This window comes from Candoia aspera, chromosome 1 (assembly GCF_035149785.1).
Source record: "Candoia aspera isolate rCanAsp1 chromosome 1, rCanAsp1.hap2, whole genome shotgun sequence".
Lineage (NCBI taxonomy): Eukaryota > Metazoa > Chordata > Lepidosauria > Squamata > Boidae > Candoia > Candoia aspera.
In genome coordinates, this window is record NC_086153.1 from 166,849,761 (window position 1) to 166,874,015 (window position 24,255).

Below are 24,255 nucleotides of genomic sequence, written 5' to 3' on the forward strand. Positions count from 1 at the left end.
TTGCCTATGTGTGTGTGAAGTTACACTGCACCTACATCTATATTTACATTTTGTAAGGCTTTTTTTTTTTTAAGAATTAAAGGTTGCCTTTTTTTCCTTGGATTCTACTGAAAATCTATTTCATCACACTTCTTCCTATTAAATTCACTTCCTCCTAAAACAGTTCCTTCTACTTATCCCCCAAATACCCTCCTCTGCCTTGTCTTTCTGTCTGAGCCGCTGCTCTTCAGCCAGTTCCTGGGTTCCTGCTGCCATTGCCCTGTGCCCACGCAGCACAAATGCTGAGAACCAGCAGGAGACCTCCAGGGCGATGACACTAGGCAGCCCGTGACACTGAGGACCACTGATCATCCCCAACCCATGGTTCAGGCTCCCTCCCTCCCACATCAGTATTTCTTTGTGATGATTCAGGCATGTTTTCACACGGATTATCTGCCTCTCCCTTCCACTGCCACAGGACAAATAATGTCAGGCCTTCCAAACCTGCTCCATCAGCTGTATCCTCAACCTTCGCCAAGCTGAACAGGAAGGCTGCAACAGCCTCCACTGGAGCACAGTCACAGACTTTGTGATGGAAAGAAACTCTGGAACCATGCTCAGCCAGCACTAATTTTTACTTCAAACTTTCGCATACGGGGAAGTTGGGTTGGAGATAGATATCTGTTCCCTTCCTAATCACAATTATAGAAAAATAATTCTTCGAAATGATATGGAAAAGAGGCCACTGTTATACAGTCATCTGCACTGGAGTCTGGTGCAAAGCAGCCAATCTATCAACTTGGGGAATGTTCTTAAAAAGCTCTGAACTCTTCCATCATTCTGGATGTAACTGATTATCTGGATCCATTCCAGGCTGTATTTAAGGCAGATAATGGGATTACATCAGCTTTTTGCTTTCCTTACTTCTCTCCTTGTAAAACACAGATCTGTGGATCCTCCTGGATCTCTCATTGCTTTGATAGTAGTGACTGCAGTATCTTTTTGGGATGGCTTTGTCATTTGGAGGCACAGCACAGAAATACAGTGGTTTTCTTCCCACCCGTGGGCCATGTTCGGAAGATAGCACTGGGGGATCCCTCCTTGGCTTCATGGCAGTTGAACTGGATTATTATAGGGTTCCTTCTATGCCCAATGCTGTTTAGCTTTTAAACAAAGCCACTGAAACTGATGACTAGGAGACAGGGATTCCAGCACACTGATTGTTATTCCTCAGTATCAACTGAATCAGGAGAGGCTGCATGTCCTGGACCAGCACCTAAACACAGTAATGGGCTGAATGATGGCCAAGGGCTGAAACTAAATCCCAGTGAGACAAAGGCCCTGAAGATATATGGTCCCTTTCTCAGGGAGATAGTCTGCTTTGGATGGGAGTGAATTCCTATGAAAGAGCAGCTATGTAGTAGATACAGTATATTACTGAGGAGGCAACAAAGCTGTGCATAGAAAGGAGCGTTGTTTTGAAGCTCTAACTGTTAAGTCAAATTCAGGTGTTCCAGAACAGGAGTACCCTGGGCAGGATTAACTTGAAGGCTGGATCACTGCAAGATGCACCACTTGAGGCTGAGAGCGCATTATGCAGGATGCCTTGACTGTCAAAAGTAGCACATCCATATCCAGCAAGTGTGTTCTAGGAATAAAGTCTGCTTTATTAGTTATCACACACTCTAATATTTGTATCTATTTAACATATTTAGCAACCCAGTGCTTTGCCCCTAAAATATTCCAAAGAATCCTATAACAACACAACCATTTCTTTACACAGTATTTATAAAGCATGCACTTCATATTTCTTAAAGCAAGAACACGCTAAGGTTTTCACTGTCACATACTGCTTCTCCAAATACTCCTGACAACTTCATGGATACATCCAGTTTTCTTGGTAAGAAAATGAGAATAGTTTGCTTCGGCCTTCTGGAATTTGTTTTTTAAAAACTTCCCAGGTTAGTCTGCAGGCCTGTTATTTCCTAGTGGTCCCCCAAGTCCTCGCCAGGTTCAACTTAGCTTTTTACGGTCTGCCAAGGTTTGGTATGCTCCACTGAGCCGAGCATATAAAGCTGAACTCTCAAAATCACAAATAAACTACACGGATGTAATTCTGCATTGATTTTGGATTACTTTCAAGCTTAGACTTTAGTACACTAGTAGGGAAAGGGAGCCTAATCCAGGTAGATCAGTCTTTCTCAATCTTGGCAACTTTAAAATATGTGGACTTCAACTCCTGCTGGCTGGGGAATTCTGGGAGTTGAAGTCCACGCATCTTAAAGTTGCTAATGGTGAGAAACACTGAGGTAGATGAAGCCACTGAAACATTCCCTCCACTTGAGTTTTTTACATTTGCTTTTTAAACTGGTTAGGCGCCAACTCTGTGGCTTAGTGTGTCAAAGAATGTGTGGGAACAAAGGACTGCATTTGGGTATTATTTTGAAATGACATTCATTGTTTAGCTGAGTCATCTAGAGGGGAAAAAATGGGTTTCCCAGGGAACATTATCAGTATCTACATCATACTGTAAAACCACAGATCTGAAAGTATAAAGCAGACATCCTCTGAAGAACTCTTGGGAATCTGTCTTTTGTGACCTTTTCTTGTAAAACAAATACTTGGAGGTTCATAGAAACTTTCTGGATGTCATTATAGTCCTAAGTGATAAACTATCATCATCATGATGTTGCTTACTGGGGGTTGGTGGTGGAAAAGGCTAAAAGAAAGCAGCTTGCTAGGCTATATTAGCAGAAGTCAGGTTCAAATTAGGGGCTTTTGGTTCATGGCTCTTAATTGCTGTATGGGGATATGCCCGACTCACATAATTTGAATGTTACTTAGACCCACTGACAGCAACAGTTCTGTTTCCTTCTTGTGTGGTTTAGCACACAGAGGTAACTGCATCTGCAGAGTATTTTCAATACAAATCCAGAATAATGGTCTTGCACAGTGGCTAATGTGATATAACACTTGTTGTTATTCGTTTAGTCGCTTCCGACTCTTCGTGACTTCATGGACCAGCCCACGCCAGAGCTTCCTGTCGGTCGTCAACACCCCCAGTTCCCCCAGGGACGAGTCCGTCACCTCTAGAATATCATCCATCCATCTTGCCCTTGGTCGGCCCCTCTTCCTTTTGCCTTCCACTCTCCCTAGCATCAGCATCTTCTCCAGGGTGTCCTGTCTTCTCATTATGTGGCCAAAGTATTTCAGTTTTGCCTTTAATATCATTCCCTCAAGTGAGCAGTCTGGCTTTATTTCCTGGAGGATGGACTGGTTGGATCTTCTTGCAGTCCAAGGCACTCTCAGAATTTTCCTCCAACACCACAGTTCCAAAGCATCGATCTTCCTTCTCTCAGCCTTCCTTATGGTCCAGCTCTCGCAGCCATATGTTACTACAGGGAACACCATTGCTTTAACTATGCGGGCCTTTGTTGTCAGTGTGATGTCTCTGCTCTTAACTATTTTATCGAGATTTGTCATTGCTCTTCTTCCAAGGATTAAGCGTCTTCTGATTTCCTGACTGCAGTCAGCATCTGCAGTAATCTTTGCACCTAGGAATACAAAGTCTTTCACTGTTTCTACATTTTCTCCCTCTATTTGCCAGTTATCAATCAAGCTGGTTGCCATAATCTTGGTTTTTTTGAGGTTTAGCTGCAAGCCAGCGTTGGCACTTTCTTCTTTCACCTTCATCATAAGGCTTCTCAGTTCCTCTTCACTTTCAGCCATCAAAGTGGTATCATCTGCATATCTGAGATTGTTAATGTTTCTTCCAGAGATTTTAACTCCAGCCTTGGATTCCTCAAGGCCAGCTTGTCGCATGATGTGTTCTGCATACAAGTTGAACAGGTAGGGTGAGAGTATACAGCCCTGCCGTACTCCTTTCCCAATCTTAAACCAGTCTGTTGTTCCGTGGTCTGTTCTTACTGTTGCTACTTGGTGGTTATACAGATTCTTCAGGAGGCATACAAGATGACTTGGTATCCCCATACCACTAAGAACTTGCCACAATTTGTTATGGTCCACACAGTCAAAGGCTTTAGAATAGTCAATAAAACAGAAATAGATCTTTTTCTGAAACTCCCTGGCTTTTTCCATTATCCAGCGGATATTGGCAATTTGGTCTCTAGTTCCTCTGCCTTTTCTAAACCCAGCTTGTACATCTGGCAATTCTCGCTCCATGAACTGCTGAAGTCTACCTTGCAGGATCTTGAGCATTACCTTACTGGCATGTGAGATGAGTGCCACTGTTCAATAGTTTGAACAAGTTGATTTTTTCCAATCTGATGGCCATTCTTGTGTTTTCCAAATTTGCTGGCATATAGCATGCATTACCTTGACAGCATCATCTTGCAAGATTTTGAACAGTTCAGCTGGGATGCCGTCGTCTCCTGCTGCCTTGTTATTAGCAATGCTTCTTAAGGCCCACTCAACCTCACTCTTCAGGATGTCTGGCTCTAGCTCACTGACCACACCGTCAAAGCTATCCCTGATATTGTTATCCTTCCTATACAGGTCTTCTGTATATTCTTGCCACCTTTTCTTGATCTCTTCTTCTTCTGTTAGGTCCTTGCCATCTTTGTTTTTGATCATACCCATTTTGGCCTGGAATTTACCTCCAATGTTTCTAATTTTCTGGAAGAGGTCTCTTGTCCTTCCTATTCTATTGTCTTCTTCCACTTCCACGCATTGCTTGTTTAAAAATAATTCCTTATCTCTTCTGGCTAACCTCTGGAATTTTGCATTTAATTGGGCATATCTCCCCCTATCACTGTTGCCTTTTGCTTTCCTTCTTTCTTGGACTACTTCTAGTGTCTCAGCAGACAGCCATTTTGCCTTCTTGGTTTTCTCTTTCTTTGGGATGTATTTTGTTGCCGCCTCCTGAACAATGCTGCCAACTTCTGTCCAGAGTTCTTCCGGGACCCTATCTACTAAGTCCAGTCCCTTAAATCGATTCTGCACCTCCACTGCATATTCCTTAGGAATATTAGTGAGCTCATATCTAGCTGATCTGTGGGTCTTCCCTAATCTCTTTAGTCTGATCCTAAATTGTGCAAGAAGAAGTTCGTGATCGGAACTAGTGTCAGCTCCAGGCCTTGTTTTTACCAACTGTACAGATGTCTGCCACCTTTGGCTGCAAAGGATGTAATCAATCTGATTTCGGTGTTGTCCATCTGGTGAAGTCCAGGTATAAAGCCGTCTCTGAGGTTGTTGGAAGAGAGTGTTTGTTATGCAGAGTGAATTGTCTTGGCAAAATTCTATCAGCCTATGTCCTGCTTCATTTTGTTCTCCCAGGCCATACTTACCTGTAATTCGAGGTGTCATTTGACTGCCCACCTTAGCATTCCAGTCTCCTGTGATGAAAATAACATCTCTTTTAGGCATGTTGTCCAGTAGGTGCTGCAGATCCTCATAGAACTGCTCTACTTCAGCTTCTTCAGCATTTGTGGTTGGGGCATATATTTGGATCACTGTGATGTTAGATGGCTTGCCCTGAATTCGAATTGAGATCATTCTGTCATTTTTTGGGTTGTATCCAAGCACTGCTTTAGCCACTTTACTATTAATTATGAAGGCTACTCCATTTCTTCTGTGGTCCTCTTGTCCACAGTAGTAGATCTGGTGGTCATTTGATGTGAAGTGGCCCATTCCAGTCCATTTCAGTTCACTGACGCCCAGAATGTCTATCTTGAATCTTGACATCTCACCAATAACCACATCCAATTTGCCCTGGCTCATAGATCTTACATTCCAGGTTCCAATGGTGTGTTGATCCTTAGAACATCGGATTCGCCGTTCACCACCAGCACCGTCGGCCGCTAGCTGTCCTTTCGGCTTTGAGCTAGCTGCGTCATCATGTCTGGGGCTAGTTGAGCTCATCCTCTGTTCCTCCCCAGTAGCATTTTGACCATCTTCTGACCTGGGGGTCTCATCTTCCGATGGTATACTGACATATCTCTGGTTGTACTGATCCATTTAGTTTTCACGGCAAGAATACTGGGGTGGGTTGCCATGACCTTCCCCAGGGATCGCATTTAGTCTGACCTCTCTGTCATGACCTTCCCGTCTTGGGTGGCCCTTCACGGTTTAGCTCATGGCATCATTGAGGTGCTCAAGCTCCAGCATCACGACAAGGTAACAATCCTTTGCTGAAGGATATAATACTACTTTTATGTTATCTTCATTGGCCCCTAGTTTGTTTCCAGTTCTAATTACTCCCACTTTTAATAAACTTAATAAACTTTTTTTTTGTTCATGTATACTTTTATTCATTAATACCACAATTCTCTTCTTTAAATTTTTTTTCCTGATGGAACAGTTTATCTTGCCCCTTTAGTATCTTGGTTGTCCCTTTCTGCATCTTCTCCAACTTCGTCATTTCCTTTTTGAGATACAATGACAGAGATCATACATGAGTGTTACCAGATATATGAACAAGCATTTTATTTTTAATTCCTAATAATGCAACACATAGTTTTATTTTTTTACATTATAAGGGTTTACATTTACACTAAGCTACCCAAGATCCATTTCCTAGAGAGTCATTGACAGCTAAGATTCCATCAATATAAATCGAAAGTACTGTACATACTCATGGATAAGCGAAGAATTTTGGGTGCCAAAATACACCCAAAATTGTGTTTCGCTTATCTATAGATGGGCTTATCCACAAGTATATATGGTAATACTTTTTTAAAGTATAAAGGGTAAGCCAATTGTGAAAATTAAAAAATACAAAAATTTTGAGGGTCAGCTTATCTGTGGGTGGCACATTTTTCATGGTATTTTGGTTAAAAATTTGAAGGTTGGCTTATCCATGGATGGGCTTATCCGCATGTATATATGGTAACGATTTTTTGCTGAGTGGGCACTACTTTACACCTACATTGAACTACATTTGCCATTTTAATGCCTTTTCCCTCCTTTTTGAAATACTTCTGTCCCTTTAAAAAAATAATTTGGTATCATCAAAGAATTTGAACACTGAAAGAAGACACCTGACTTCAGATCATTTATCTGAAAACACAGTGGTTCCAATCTAGATCCTTCAAGGGACCCCAATGTTTGCATTCCTGCATTGATCCATATCATCCATACATCCAACTGATCCATATAAGAAGCTCTTATAAAGAAGGGCCACTTTGTACTTTAGATTTGAGTAAAGCAAGTACAGCTCCAGATCCCCTTGGGAACTGCATTCAGGAGTGGCAATCGCTCCATTTTCCTGCCCAGTTTAGCCCTCAAGCATTTCTGAGAATGTACAAAGAGGATAATAGTACACAGATGAAGTTTTGAGAACTATGGCGTGAGAAAAGGAATTGGACAGCAGTCATCTCTTCAGAAATATCCTTGCAGTTTCAAAACTGAAGCTAAACATTTTTATTACTATTAACAATGAGTATTTCAGAAAATAAAGCAAGTTATGGGGGGAAAAAGCATGTCAGCTGTTCATAATAGCTTTATAAACTACCAGGGCTTTACATCTTCCTTTGAAGAACACAACCTTTCCTGCCCTGGACTGAAGTCACTCAAAATACATTCCAATCAGCATCTTACACAAATGAACATTCTAAAGCTGGGTTTTACCAGCACAGATCCGCCAGGTTGTCTGATAGACTTCTGTTTGCTTTCAGCACAGCTAGAAATACACAGCACCCTTTGTTTGCCTTTGGGGCGATGATTAAGGAATGTAGTATTTGCACTGTAGGACAGGTCCTCGATGGCTTATTTCCAGGTGGGTAGGACTGGAAAATTTTCACCTACATAGTCATTAATGTTGCTCCTGTGGTACATTAACTAGCAACAGTACACTGAAATGTTTGCTTTTTCTGTTTTTGCAAATGTCTGGAAGTATGACCAAATAAATAAGTAAATACTTTGTGTACACAGACAAAAAAGGGAATGAACGTGGGGGCTTAACAAGTCAAAACTATAGAAATTAAGCATTTATACACATGAAAAATGTCAGTGCCTAAATAACTGACAGTTTGAGACTGATTTGACTGCGGATATCAGCACTATAAAGCAATTAATCCTAGGTTTGTACAAAATGTCTGTTTATAGAATGAGTACCTTGGGAGAGGGAGGGAAGTATGCAAGGGCTACATAGGAATAATTTCATAAATGCTGAATTTTAATTTATCAGTTTGTTTCTAAAAGGTATGTTTTCCATTCAGTAAGATATTACCTATCAATTTCTATTATACAATTCATTTGCATCTACTCTGTACAGAACAACAAGGAAAAAAGAGCTCTACTTTGGGAAGCTTACAATGTATTTTATTACAGTACAGAAAATAACTTATTTGAGTGACCTAAGAAAGCCTGTACTATCTGTCTATTCATGAACCCCAGCTAAGTTTATCCTAGTGGTTTAACTGGCTCCACAATTACATGGTAGGAAAAGGCCATCTGCATCTTAAATAAATGTGATGGGAACCACCACATTTGTTTATTCATTACATCTGCCTAATTCTGGTGGAACAGGGCATGGGTGGGGTCTGCTTGAATAGAGGCAAGGAAATCTTGTTTCTATGCTGGGGAATCTGGTAGTTCACATCTTACATTTCATCACTTTCCTTGCCCCATGTGGTTATCAAGTACATGGCTACAATTAGGATGGAGAAAGTACATGGCATAAGGCTAGTTACTTGAGGGACTGCCTGTCTCCTATAGCATTTGCCCAGCCAATTTGATCCTGCATGGTTGGCACGCTCCAGGCTCCTTCCATTAACAATGTCATCTATCGGGACCCTAGAAGCGTGCCTTTGCTGTAAGCAGCGCCTGCCCTTTGGAACGAGATTCCCCTGAGATCAGGATATCCCCGTTCTGCCATCTTTGGTGAGGGAGAGAAGTTTCCAAATACTTTAGGAGGACAGTTCTACACAGAGTTATGTTGTATCCAACCTGAATTAGTGATTGCAGCCAGATTCCCATTCAGATATATATATATATATATAGTGATTGCAGCCAGATTCCCATTCATATATATATATATATATATATTCATATATATATATATATATATATATATACACACACACACATACATACATACATACATACGCTCGGTTCAACACATTTGCCATCTTTTATCTTCTATTGGTTTTACTGTAATCTTTTTTGTTTGATTGTTGTGAGCCATCTAGAGTTGTTGAGAGTCGGCTGGCACACAAGTTTAATAAATTATTATTATTATTATTCAATTACTCAAGTAATTGATATATTACTATATATTACTAGAAATCCATTGAACATAACGGTATCACCAATGAATTAAAACAAACTGTTACAGGTGAGCATTAAGCATTCAGATTAGGTTAAATTCTGATATATCAGATCATGAATGGGACGGCAACACAGAAATTGCAACAAGCAGCAGCTACAAATTACAAAAAGGGGTAGAAGAGACCTAACCTGGAAAGGAACAAGGCAAAGGCAGAGATACGGATGATAAATGGGAAAGCTAATTTGGGAATTGTCATTATTCCAGTTCTGCATCTGAATGCACAAATCATTATTCCTGCCAGGAAAACATTCCTCTTTGGCTGGTGCATTTAGCTGTGCCATTTGTTGGAATGTCTGGAGTTGGGTGGCCTCTAAATCCAAATATATATATATATATATAGATAGATAGATATAGATATAGATATATATAGATATAGATATCTGAATGGGAATCTGGCTGCAATCACGTTGGATACAACATAACTCTGTGTAGAACTGTCCTCCTAAAGTATTTGGAAACTTCAGTTATCAGAAACTGTGGTGGCCAGAATGTTGGTGGGAATCCAGTCTGTTTCTAGGCATAGCTGAAGTGATACTTATTACCTAAAACATAATCAATTATTTGTGCTCCAACTGTTGAAAGCAGTATTATCTCTCACAAAAGTAATCATCACCAGAGTTTGTTTTTAGAAGCAGGAGAGACCCTGCCTAGGAGCCACGCCAAGGCATTTGGCCAATGGTTAAAAGGATTCTTATTTCAACAGGCTTTTGAATTATTTTAATTTTGCACTCTACATGTACAAAATGTTGAGTGTTGCTCTGGTTTTAACTCTTGGCTCTTTAGTAGTGGACTGTGACATTACTGTGATTATGATTTTATTATATAGATTTATTCTATAGAGTAAGCCACTTTGATGGCTCTGGTACTTGAAAGACAAGCTAAAACTCAAAATAAATAAGTAAATGGGCTGAATTCCATGCGGGACCTGTGGCCTGTAATTCACGTTGTTGTTTTTCACAGAAAGTACAGAGGAGAGCAGAAGCCTATCTTAACCCTGGAAATCAGTGGGCAGTAGAAGCAGAAAGGGTAGCTTTCCTGGAGCCCAAAGAGCTCCAGATAGCTAGAACAATCCATCTGCTATTTGAGGAAGTCCTCTGGGGCCTTTCTAGGGTCAGCAAGTACAAGATATAAGCCACTCTGAATTATTCTATAATGTGAACATACAAAGACTAAAGTGCCTCTAAGGAAAGATTTAGGGTGATTAGACCATAATGATTCTCTCATTTTTTGCCAAAACGTTCCTCTTCCTGAACCACTCAATACAGTCTGCTCACCATGGACATAGGAAAATATTGTTTTTCTGATTATGGATACTGTAGTTATTAATATAAATGTATGCTTTAAGGAGCCTCCCTTTTTGATGATTCACTTCCAGACTCTTCCCTCAAAATAAATAAAGCCTTTAACAAGGCTGAATCAGGCTTTCCTGTCTCTTTCCAAGGAATCCAGTATTTGCCCCTCTTCTTTCCCATCCCTGGGTTAGCTTTTCAAGACAAAGCCGAGCATAGAAGTGCATATATTTTGTGGTTTGGGAACTTGTCATGTCTAGCCAAAGCCTCTATCAGACCAAACAAGGCTTTTACACATCAAGCCTTACTAAGTTAATCAAATTCTTCTGCCCTGTCCCCCATGTTCCTCTTGTAAGAGTTCAGAAAAAAACAAATTAAAAAAAAAGCAATGGCTGTGACAGATCTTTCTAGCATTCAAAAGTGTTGAGTATTTCATGCTTGGCTAAAAGTTCTTCCCAACTGCATGATGCAATCTTGGCATTCTGCTTATATTCAAGCAAGCAAGCAAGCAAGCTAGCTAGCTTATGTACCCAAAATTTATGTGCTCAGAAAAATGCATGTTTGTACTTCAAACAAATTTTTTTAAAAAATTCAATGAGCATTAATCCCAATGGAAAAATTTTAAACATCTAAATAAAATATATTTGTATTTAACTATTAAAAATTGTAATTGTGATCCTATTCCATTGCATATTGTCCCCACCATATAACAGAATAATTTGATTTTACTTATCATCCCAAAGTAAATGAATAAATAATAATATGCAAAAACACAATCCTTTGCCATCATATTAAGTCTAATTGTAGTGTTTATTTGAGTATTTTTGAAGACTTGATAAACAGCAATATATACAGGCATGGTAGCCTCTGACCCATAACCCTACCAACTTATTTCTTTATTTGTGTATTTGCATAAGTCATGGATACATTAGTTATAGGCTGGAGGATAGAATTATCCTCCAACACATGCAGCAATAGAAAGGATTACATGGGAAAGGACTAGTGAGAACAGAAGAGTCTGAGGGTTGTGGTCAGTATTCCTCTTTCCTGCCAAACCTCCTTGTGAAATGTGAATTCCACAACATCTGCCTTCCAGACCAAATGACCATTTCTGTTACTTTTACTGCACAGGTTGTCTTGTCTCAGGCAAAATGTTCCATCCCACTATTCTGAATGGCTTTCTCGCCTCTCGGGAGTTCCATTTTATTTTGCTTTACTTCTAGGAAGTCATGGTAGCATATGTACCACCCATCTATTTTTTTCCAAGAAGAAGAACCTGGTGAGGTAGGTTAATCCGAGAGACAGCAACTGTCCCAGTGAGTCTCCATGGCTGAGGATAGACTTGAACCTGGGTCTCCCTGATCCTAGTCCAACATCTGGAACGCCTGACTACAATAGCTCATTTTGTGCACTTATCCCAATATGTTCCTCATTCATCAGTGCCCTAGGTAGTTTTTCTAACCTTTTTTAATCCATCTAACCCAAGTGCTATGTCCAGAACATAAGCATTAGCCTTATGAATGCCTCTTCTTTCTACTCCAGCTCTTGCAACATCAGGCAGAAGTCCCTTCTCAGTTCTATTGCTTGAGATACCTGAAATGAAAATGTAAGGCACTAATCTTCTTCATTTAGCTCTAGCATCTTCCCAAAACCAAAGGACAATGAAGCTCAACCTTTGGCAAAGTTCCTTGTACTTCTAAAGTTCAAGATGGGTATTGAAGACAGAGCACAGTGACAACAGAAGTGATGCTTTGAAAATAGCTCCGGGTTTGCTGTGCTACTATGAGAGGGAAGGTTACATGAAAAAAAAAACACCCTGCTTTTAGCAACATGTCTAAGTTATATTGCTAAAAGAAACTTGGTTATCCTGGTGCCCTCTATATATGCTGTGACTACAGCTGATAGATTGGTCAGTCAGATATGGGAATGCTGGCATAGTATGTTATAACTGCAGGGCAGGCATTCTCTCTTTACAACTGATTGATTGATTATGTACCATCAAGTTGATGTCAATTCCTAGCAACCACCTAGATAGATTTCCTCCATGACAATCTGTCCCTGACCTGGTCTTCTGCATCCATCACCTTGCTGCTGGTCATCCTCTTCTTCTCTTTCCTTCCCCCTTTTTCTGCATTAGAGCCTTCTCCAGAGAACTAAGTCTTCACGTAATGTGTCTGCAGTAGGATAATTTGAGCCTGGTCATTTGTGCCTTGAGTGAGAACTCTGGGTTGATTTGTTTGATGATCCATTGGTTTGTTTTCTTGGCAGTCCATGGCATTCTTTGGAGTCAATGGCTGAACTAAATTGTCAAAGATGACATTTTACATGGATGGAATGAATTATTTAAGAATGAGCAACTAAATGTTTGTGTAATTAGGCTATGGAACCCCATCTGCTGATGAAGATATATCTTGTTGTCCCAGAGTTTCTGTGATAGTGACATGGAACACTGCTTCAGCATGAAGTATGAAAGCATGCAAATGAGGATCAGGGACAGGTCTTGTAGTATGCTATTTCCTTTCCCAGACTGGTGATTTGTCCTACATTTTAAACATGCATGCATACATGTCCTTTTTTTAAATGAGGGCCACGTGTAGGTTCTGCAGAAAGTGTTAAAAGGTGCATGGGGGTGGGATATGGATGTATAGCCAAAGCAAAACATGGATATAAAAGTTATTTATTTCTTACACCTCATCCATGAAGTGCTTTAATTAAAACTTCAACATTTAAGGTAAGACAAAAAACACTGATTTTATTTTATAGCCACCAATCTATTGCTATGAATGTCAGGAAATTTGAAAGCTCGTTTGGTACAGCCTAACTCCTCATTCCACTAGCTTTTGGACAGATGTTTTAAATACTCACTCTAAACGCTCTTCCTCTTTTTTGCGCAGATCAAAGTCCCGCTGAACCACTTCCCACACATGTTTGGCCTCTTCATCTGTTAATCTGGAAAGGTCGAGTTTCTTTCCCATTTTTAGAAAGCAGAACCCCTAAAACTGAAATAAAGGTAGAATAAATGTTATCAAATCGGTCACACCTAGAGGCATATTTTGAGGTATTTGGTTTTTTTCCAAAGCACATTTAGTCTGTTTTAAAACTGTCCAGATGTTAATGGGAAGCATCCATTTCATACAGGTACATACACTGCTTTCTCAGAATAATGTAGAAATTAGTCTTTATTTAGGATGAGTTAAAGCAAAAGAACTATGTTCTTTTGGACACTGCCAAAATCTATGTAACTTTAATCAATTAGCTGTAGCTAAGTATACGGAAAAAGACTGAAAATGTTTAGTTCCAGCAATACACAAAGATTCCGTCCTTCCAAAAAGAAGTTGGTGACACTTTCCAAAAAGAAATTTGAGTTGTCACTGTGCATTTAAACGAGTTTTGCTATAAATTCAGCTGCAATGTATAAATATAATTGAGTTAATAATCAGGAACAAACAGCTGGAGAGAAGAGAGTGAGCAAAGAAGCTGTGTATTGCCCCCTAACCGTGGGCTCCACTGCATGGAGAAGGCGATCTCCTGAGTACTGTAACTATTTTTTTTCAAGGTGTATATAATGAGAGTTGCTGTTTGCCTGCTGTGTGTGATTACTTCTAGCAGAGCAAGCAGACACTATAGAAGGAATACAAGGAAGCCAATTTCTAGGGAACAAACTCACTGAGCAAATGGACAGTTAATAGGATTTTGAAAACAGAATTCAGCATGGAAACTCAACCAGGAGTTATCTAACAAATTTCCATCTAAGGTAACAACACAACACAGGAAACAGAAGAGAAAATGACTGGAGGTGACTCTGCAGTTGTGATCTACAAAACTTGTGGAACATTTTGTTCCTGTCTTGAAACACTGGCGCAAACATATTCAGTAAATACAAACCAATTACAGTACTCAAGGAAAACAAATGTACAGTATATACTTCAGCCATAAATGAGGATTCAGACTCCTGAGACCAAAGATAGATGGAGATACAACAGGAGGTGACAAAGAAAGGAACTCTCCATGGAGAAGAGAGCAAAACAGAGATGTAGTCTCAATGGGTAGGAATGAGAAACAGAAAAAGATTCAGAAGATATTTTATAACATGGAACGCAACAAAAGCTTTTAGATAGTCAAAGAAGAAACAAGGGGGAGCGACAAGAGCCCTACAATGCCAGATAAGAAGATGAGTTACATGCAAGAGGGCAACGACAAGAATGTTAATGGTTGGTGATTCCTTTCTATGAAAAACAGAAATGTGTACTGGTTGGGCTTGGTGGTGTACTATCTTCTGGGGGCATGGATCAAGGATGTGTCAGAGTAACTGCCAAGTGTCAGGCAGCCTCGCTTCGAATAAGACACAGACTCACTTAGAAGGTCTAAGGATTTCTGGCTTTAATGAAACGGAATGCGTGCAGAGAGAAAGACGGGAATGGAGGTGTGGTGGCAGGGTGCCCCGTTTATACTTTAGTGGTGGACCTTGCTCTCCGCCAACCCCCTATTGTCCCCAAGCCGGGTCCGGATGGTGCTTAGCGCCGGTATCACTCTCTGATGGGTTTTCCGGGCTATCTCCGATGTCTTCTCTTTGTTTCTCTGCCTCTGTCCGGCGCAGGTGCGTTCCCCGGGGTAATGGGTGGGAGTTCCCCCGATCCGTTGATGGGTTCCATGTCCTGTTTGAGTGTTCTTCTATTATCTGGTGATGGGTTTTGGATTAGTGTGCTTAAGGGATTATGTGTGTGGGTGATGGGACAATGGTTGCTCCTTCCTCTTTCCTGATGTGCATGTTCCCCATTGTGATGCACTTATGCCTTGCAATGGGGAACATGACACCAAGACTCTTAAAGTACACTGACTGGAAGTCTTTTCTGCTCATCCTTCGAAGTTCAAGGAGAGAAGCTGAAGAAAAGGGAGCTCAGATGTCATCATCCATCCTTCCAGTCCATGGAAGTGGAGTGGAAAGGAAAAATAGAATCCTGCAGGGTGGTAAATGACTAGCTGCAGAAATAGTACAGAAAGGAAAGATTCAGTTTCTGGGACCAGGGCCTGTCTTACCTGGGTGATGGATGGCTAGCACAAGATGAACTTCACCTCAGAAATACTGGAGTTAGCTAAAGCATGATGAGTCTCTTCAAAAGCGAATGCTGTTGGGATGGAAATTAACTAAAACTTCAGATAAGGACTTGTGAACTACTGAAGGAAGTGCGAGAGATACTGGGGTCTATTAAACGTTCCATGAAAAATTAAGAAGACAATGGCCTTTTGTCTTACATAATAATGCTCAGATTTTAGGAAATACTGAAATAGATGAAATATGATCTAAATCTTATTATAGGAAAGCAAACATGATTTCTTAGGTTTATGTTGTGGGATAACAAATACAACAGTTGAAGAATAAAGCTTGTTCAAAAGAAACACAAAAAAACTGAGCGGGAGTACAGTGGCAGTCTTTGACTATCTGACAGGATATCATACAGAAGATGGTAAAGAACCCTATGATGGAATATTAGATTTAATATTAATGCTATGAAAATATTCCTGATGGTAAGAATAACTGCACAGTAAGACCAATTACCAAGTGTGGGCTATTTGTTATGAGGAACATATTCCTGTAATTCCTCTACAATTGGTTTTCAAATATTTTATGTCTGTGAATTGATGACTGCTCAACCAAAGACTATTCATGTCTATAGCCCTTTAGAAGACTTTTTTTTTAATGGAAGACTACTTATTTATTGAATTTAAAATCATAAAACCAAAGAACAATAAGAAATTAGATTTAAAAAGTCATAAATTAAGTAGCGAGGATAGAAAGAGAATGAAAGGAAAACAGTAATTAACACTAATTAACACTAATTAATTCACTAGTATTATAGTATTAATACTATTAGTATTAGTATTTACTATTAGTAATAATGGTAAAATGTCATTACATAAAAGTTAAATAATAGAAGGGGCAGAATGCAATCCTGCTTAACCTGTTTTAAGAGTGGTAATGGGGTTCATTAGGCCACTACAGTGTGAGCATTTGACATGCATAAAGTATTTTCAGCTAAAGGAGACAGTGATCAGTAGATAAAGCTGCTACTTTCCACCATGTTTTCTCTTGGGAAATTGAGTTGAAAGCCACCTTCAGATCAATGAAGGCAGCATAGAGATCCCCTGAGGGAGATGGGGATATTTCTCTACTAAGTGGTGCTGTGTAGTACACTGGACAGTGGTTGAGTAGCTAGGCCTGAAAACAGCTTGTTCTATTGCTAAGTTTTGAGTAGCTTTAGGGGATCTCTACTACGTATTAATTCCTGTTCAGAGGATATCTTGTGAGACACAGTGTTCTCAATTCTAGAGCCTTCATAGTAGAATGCCTACCCTTGTTTTAAGTAGGGCCTTGCTCCCTCAAGGGCTTTATGGGATGTTGTTCTCCACAACTGCTGTTTGGCTGATGATGCTGTAATATTCTTTCCTTTTGTATTTGTCACTCAGTCATTGCAATTCAACCCTACTGAAGAAGTTTAAGGGATATCTGCAACAATAGGAAAGCAAGTGAGGCACATCTCTGTCAAAAACAGGTTTATATCCAGCCTAATTAGAGCTAATATAGAAAAAGTGGAGGCAGCCATATTTACTCATATAACAGCCCCAATCACACATGAATTGGGTGAGTTTTTGGATATACAATCTCTGATCTTTACATCAAAAAAAGGTGTGAAATGAAAGGAATTCTGGTCTGCACTACCAGCAGACCAAAATATGGAAGTGATCAGTACTAGGGAGAAAAGTCTCTAAATAATTTTGATTTCCAAAATAGTCTGTATAAAAGAGTTGTTGCCACTCATGTGCTCCTTCCATCTTAAAATGGAGCTGCCCCTACACAAACAAATATGTAACATTTCTACTTGAATGAGTAAATATTGTCACATGTAATCTGGTCTTCAGATTCATCATTCTGCCTGTTTACTTGGATAGGATTAGAAACACAACTGTTTGCCTAATTTATCAGCAGGAAGCCAGATGTTGCTGGCAGTTATGTGTGATGACTTCCTTGACATTTTTGCTTATTAGACAGCACATAATAAAGAGCATAATGGATGTTCTGATGAGACACTAAGCATGGCTGGTGAGTTACATAGTTGAATGTTCACATCTCAAGTCAGGGAAGCAGCTGTATTTAGACATGAAGAGAGAAATTTATCAAACAAGCTTTCTCGGCTTCTCTAATCTCTGCCATTTGTTATATGCACTCTCTACTTGATCAGGCCTAATAAAACAGTGATGTTTTAAAAGCCTAGTTGCTTTAGGTCAGATTATATGAAATAGCATCTTTTCCCATCTAATGGTACCCTGAGATTCCTAGAAATGAAGGAGAAAGATGGCCACTAGCGGGGCATCTGGCCCAAGAAGTCCATCTCTGGGATCCTTCTAGCCCCCAGCAAATACTTTCCATTTACGCAGGCCCTTTAAACAATGGGGAGTCTGCATGTTTCCATTATAGTTTCTAACGATTTCAATTATGTGCTATGTATATCTGTTTAGTGATCCACATTTTGGATATTTGGATAACATGGATAGTCTAATAAGCTTGTTTCATTGTGTGTCATGTACATGCACAACCCATTACAATCAGGATAAGGTATCATTCCAGATGAGTACATTGTCTTTTGTGAAAGTCCTCATAAACTGTCTGAAATATAACAAGGGTATTCCCCACAAAAGGGGGCTCCTGTCACAGAAAGTCTTAAGATAGAAGTTGGCTAAGTAAATAAATGTCATACTATGACTGCACATTTTATTGAATTTTCTCCTGAAACAACCAAATTAAGGCACATTAATGAAAAGTTTTAAGGTGAGAAGCTCAATCCCCCCCATTAACTGATCTTTCATAAAGGCTAAGTCTGCCTACGAAGTTCATTCCATTCTCCTGAAAAATAAAACCAAACAAAAAATACAGCCATTTGCCATTCTCCCATGCTGGATGTTGAAATGATCAGTCCAAAGTGAATCAGGCCACCTCGAAAGCTCTCAGTCAGGTGCCTGTATTACATCCTGTGATCAATGTACATCCTCACAATGAAGGTCATTACGACTTGTAATACCATTGACCCCAAACAAATACATATCAAGAGTTTGCTCCTAATTTGGTGAGCATTTCTGGACCTGAAAATTATGTGGAACAACTAAATATCAGAGTCCTAGAAGAGAACTTTCCCTCAAAGAGGAAAGCTCCTTTAATATATTGCAGGCTTCCCTCCTCATCTTTTAATATGTCAGATTCTAAAAGCTCCACAATGACATTCTATCTGCAGTCCCAGAAGGAACTTAACGTTTCGGTCTTGTTTGGAGTGGAGGGGGGGGTTAGAGGGAATTTTCAGGGAAAAATTGGAACCTTAAGCTCCCAACAAGCAGTACAGTATCTAGACACCTACCTATCCCAACATGTAAGGATTGGTTAATACATGGATAAGGGAAGAGTTATGTCATAGGTCCAAATCCCACAGACAGTATTAAATAAGTTTTCTGATGGTACATTTGTCATGCAATATTGGGCATATAGCATTATTTACAGATGCCTGTAATATAACTCTAATTCCAAGAATGGGATTTTAGAGCTTTAACAGAAGATCATTCCATACCCAAGAAACATATTGCCATCTACTGTATTATAATAAGATAAATAAATGGAGCATGATCATCAACTGATGTCTTATCCATTCTTTTTAAGGAAAAGATCAATCCAAAATTTCTTTACACAAGTAATGACCTTGGGATAAGATTAGTTTTATATTAATCTAATAAATATTTACTTTCAATGGACGTGCATGCAGAATGATGGCTTGGATATTTTAGGGAACCCAGGTATAAATGGATGCAACAGAAAGAGATCAATGGGCCTCTCTGCTCAGCTGCATAAATCAATGCAGTAAAACACATACCCTGTTCCTGGCCAGGGAATGCCAAGTCATCCTATAACCTCAGTCGAAAGGACACAGCTAGTCACTTCTATTTAGCCTAGAATAAGTGAACCACACTGAATCTCTCCTCCCTTGCCCTTTCTTTAACTTGAAGTGAGCATCACTTTTGTTCCAAGCAGTAGAGAGGCAGCTTCTAAACTCATATGAACCATGTTCAGGATAGATCCTTGCAATGTTTAGTATAGCATGCACATATTTAGACTGTGCCAACTGGCCAGAAGTCTTAGAAGCCCTTCACTAAGGACTTACTGTATTTCTGTGCCATATAAAAGTGAAGAAATGAGCTCACAGCATTGACACTCCAACCCCAAATGCCACAGATTTCCTCTACTTCCTTTCCAAACCCAGGACCACCAGAGGCTCGCTTCAGTGACCTGCAGAGGCTCACCTTTTCCCTGACTAGGGCCGAGGAAGGGTTCTGTGCCTCTTTGGAAAGTGCTCCCAGAGGCTCATTGGCTATCAACTCTCCTTTGTCAGGTCTTAAAAGGCATCACCTCAAGGCACCCACACTGCTATTAAAAAGGCACATTCCATCCTAGGCATCTTTAACAACAGCAATAAAGAAGAATTACCAAGATAGCAATGCCTTGATACAAATCTACGGGGAGACTGCGTTTGCCACTCCTGAAAAAGGACACTGCAGAGCAAGAATGGAAAAATCAGAAAAAGGCATCAGATGGTTTTAAAAGGAGACCATATAGGTTCACAGAAGCAGCACTATCGATGGCTACCAGCTTTGTTAGAGGTTCTCCTGAAACCATGCCAACAAACTCTAAATAACAGTTACTGCAGAGAGATAATGCAAGAATGACCTATTCTGCCTGAATCTTGAATCTCAGATTGCTGTAAATCTTATCTATGAGGACAAACGCCTTTTGCTGGAGATATTCAATGTTTTGTCCATATCTCACAGTAACCTCAGGTGTGCAGCTCCTTTATAATACCCTTCCTCCCAAGCAAAAGGAGACAGAGAAATAGTTGAGTGCATCTCGCATCCATAACATGTGTCTAAACTCATGTAACTTGTGGGAAAATAAAAGGTGATACTATATGGCTGGAGGGCTGCATTTATGCAGATAATTACAAATTCTAGAGGCCTGCTGGACATGTCTGCATCCTAGCAGTAAACTCTGGAAAAGAAGACCCTCATGATGTTATCATTTTTAGGAATGGTAATAGCTAAAACACAAAAAATGATGAAATTAACAGTATTCTGATTCCTTAAATGTATTTGCTTCATAAAATAAATTCCTGATTCCTAAGAGCAGATGGTGATATTTTACTATCCTGTTCAGAGTTATAATAAATACACTGCCAAATATTGCCCAGTAGCAATATTTACAATGATTATTGTTTTGCTTTTGAGTCAATCTTGATTCCTGGCAACTCCATGTGGTTTTCTAGGCAATATTTTTAGAAGTGGTTTGCCACTGCCTTCTCTCTACATCTGAGAGAGCAGCTGGTCCAATGGTCCAAAGTTATCCTCTTGGCTTCCCTGCCTAAATCAGGACTAGAACTTGGGTCTTTCTGCTCCTCATCCAGCACCTTAACCACTACTCCACCACTACTCACTTGCAGAAGTTATAGAAGTAAGATGCACTCATCCCTACTCAGAGTTTCTATACTTTAATAAAATGTCAACTATTGCCAGTGGCAATATTTGCAATTATACCTTTTTTAGCATTTATCTTTGCCCCATCAGATCTTACTACTGCTATACCTATTTCGCCAAATATTATAGGAATTATCTCCTTGCTACACACTGACAAAGCTACAAGCTAGTTATGTAAACAATTACTAGACAGGATCAAGTTTGACAGATAGACCATTAAAGAGAAAATGTACCATTTACATTCCATACATGTAAAACAATGGAAGGCTGCCTCTCCTTCTCTAAGTTCCATCTCTCTGGATTTGACACTAAAGTTAATATGCTGTAATGGCAATTAGCTTTCCATACCCTTTAATCACTCAGACAAACACAGCTGCTAAATGTTAGGGCAGTGGAATAGATTTTGCACCACTATAGGCACCAGTTTGGTGTAATGCTAGAAACTGGGAGACGCTAATTGACATGTACTGATATTCCTATTCTCTTGATTTATATTTCTCTACGCCAGAATCAAACTGAGTATTCTGAGAGCATTTATGGCAATTAGACTTAGAAGTTGAAAAATATCACAGAGGAACAAAATGGCAACCCCACTTCTGCATTGTTCCAAAGAAAAGTACACAGTTCTGTCCATGAATAGCTGAGAGTTGAATTATTATCATTATTTAAATTTATATGCTGCTCAACTCCCAATGACTCTGGGCGGTTCACTTAAAGGAGACTTTACCTTTTACTCATGCTTAAAAAATGGAAGACTGTCCAGCCACAAGTGGTTATTTCATAGACTGCCTTTCCATATTTAAATCCACGCATACAGGCAGTTAGTTGACCATTTGGTCCTCCTACAGTGATTTGTAGGCCAGATGTAGATTTTTTCTTTCTTTCAGAGGAATACCGAAACTGTCAGCGTTTCAACTGTGGTACTCAAGCCCAGGTATATATTTCTACAACTCCATCTCTTTCCCCCTCCTGCCTACTGCACTCTATCGTTATTTTCTTAAAATAAAAATTTAAAAAATACAGTAAACCCTCAGTTTAACAGACCTCAGTTAGAGGGGTCCTCAGATGCAATGGACAAAATATGCCCATCTGCTGTGTGCTTCTGTACACATGTAAATTGTCATTCACCATTTACACATTGGTAAAATACACTGGAGAAGGAAGTATAAACACTGCATTTCCGTTCTACTCTTGCATAAAATACACATGCCAAAACCCCAGATTTAACTGAGATTCTGCTTTAACAGACAACCCTATGAGATCAAGGTTTTACTGTGCTAACAATTCTTCTCGTGAGCTTAAAGCAGTATTTGTATCTCACAATATTATTTTATTTATTTATTAAATTTATATAACCTGATTAGAGGGTATATTGCATGATAAAGAAATGATCAATGTCACCCAATGGACCTTCTAACTTAGTAATATTGAGAAGCTGCATTTTCCCCATTCAAATGAATTGATTTGCACATGACAGCAGCTCTATATGACCATCCAGTTTTTCCATTGAAGACGGATTTACAATTCATCCTGATCAAATGGCTCACTAGGCAGTAACATGAAGCCAAACATGGCTGATCTTGATTTGTACTTGGATGGGAGCCCATGAAAAAATCCAGCAATTCAGACTAGAATGGGAAGTCAAAAAATAAAAACAAAACCCACAACATGCTGGAAGAAGGCAATGGCAAACCACTTCCATCCTGTTCACAAGAAAACTACTTGAATGTGTCTCTAGGAGCTGAGCTCCACTTACACATGGTCAAGCAGAAACATTACTAGGTTTTAATAAAATAGTTTGCTTTTCATTAGCATCATTATGATTGTAAAAAAATACTGGATCTGCAGATCATTTGCTCAGACTGATTGGATTTGAACTAATTTGCATACATTTATTAGCTCTCAGTTTTTTAACTATCTGCCACTAAACGTTTTTGAAAGGTAATGTATTTGCAAGATCAGTTTTCTTGTTTATGGTCTGCTGATGGCCTTTCCATGGACTTGAAAACTAATTCCTGGTAATGCATAGAGGGCAACTCTGACCAGCTTTCCAGGTGAAGTACTTGAAGAAGACTTGTTTTTATGATTTGCATTGATTAACCAGGAGAAAGTAGAAATGACTGTTCAAATGGACATTTAAAGTAATAATTTAAGTTTTTCATTTCAAGAAAAGGAAAACATGAAAAGTTTCTGTCTTTTAATCCGACTCATCAGATGCCCAGAAAGAGCTGGTGGGGAACCACCTGTCACTAATGATATCCTGGATGCTCTTTGCATTGGCCCCGTTTGGCTGAAATCTACTTCCTATGTAAAAAGGGTAATCCTTTTTCTGATCCTAAAATCACAGAAACAAAGCCTAGTTGCCAAGCGTAACATTGCCAGCCCTGCGAGGATTTCAGAGTTAGCCTCGGTTCCCGGGGAACGAGGGCGCGGTGCAGGGCCTCGAACTGCGAAGATTCCCCGCCCGTCTCCTCCTGTCAGCCACAGCGCCTTAGCTTCGCTGGGCCCCCCGAGCCTGGGCCCCGGCAGTCCTGGACACCAGCTCCTGCCCGCTCGACCCCCTGCTCTGCTCTGCTGCTCGCGACGCACCTGGGCAGGCGCCTTTAACAAACAGCATTTTCACCTGACGCGGGCCGCTTCTCTTTCTTACCTGGTGATAACTCTGCTGGCTGGGTGTTGTTCAGACCTCTGTCTCTGCCCTGGTGTAAATCCTGCCCGAGGAGGGGGTAGCACACAAAATGTCTTTATCACATGCTTTCCACATTAGGCTCCTCCGATCCTCTTTTCTAGCCTGGAGCTCCCCAGAACGAACCTCCTAATCGGGCACAAGCGATCACATGCTCCAATTAGCACTTGACTCCGCGTGAACTTCCTGCAGAGCAGCCTGTTTCTGCAGAGGCAACGGAGAAGGCCGGGCGCGCCGCGGTTAATCAGCTGCCCCGGCATTGTTCGTTCCCCCAACCGCCAGTGGGCATGGCTAGCTGGCAAGCCGTTTTGCACAAAACGATTGTGAAGGTTGCAAAGGTTGTGTGTATGATGCAAAGGAGACTTTTGCTTGGTGCGCTGTAAAGAAGCAGGTACCATTTTGTTGTTTTACTAGAAGGGAACTTGAAAAAAGCAACACCGTGAGCCTGC

At 40.1% G+C, this 24,255-nt stretch overlaps 1 protein-coding gene across 4 annotated transcripts in view; it reads right to left on the reverse strand.

The window, feature by feature from the left end:
• MLPH (melanophilin) overlaps positions 1-23,891 on the reverse strand; it is a 71,678-nt gene extending 47,787 nt beyond the window's left edge. For all 4 annotated transcript variants that reach the window (XM_063317836.1, XM_063317835.1, XM_063317834.1 and 1 more), the window contains exons 1-2: positions 23,771-23,891; positions 13,423-13,556 (exon numbers count right to left, since the gene is read on the reverse strand). In XM_063317836.1, coding sequence (XP_063173906.1) covers positions 13,423-13,532 — 110 coding nt within the window. In that variant the 5' untranslated portion in view covers positions 13,533-13,556; positions 23,771-23,891. The remainder of the gene's footprint in view (positions 1-13,422; positions 13,557-23,770) is intronic.
• Positions 23,892-24,255: the final 364 nt, after the last annotated feature.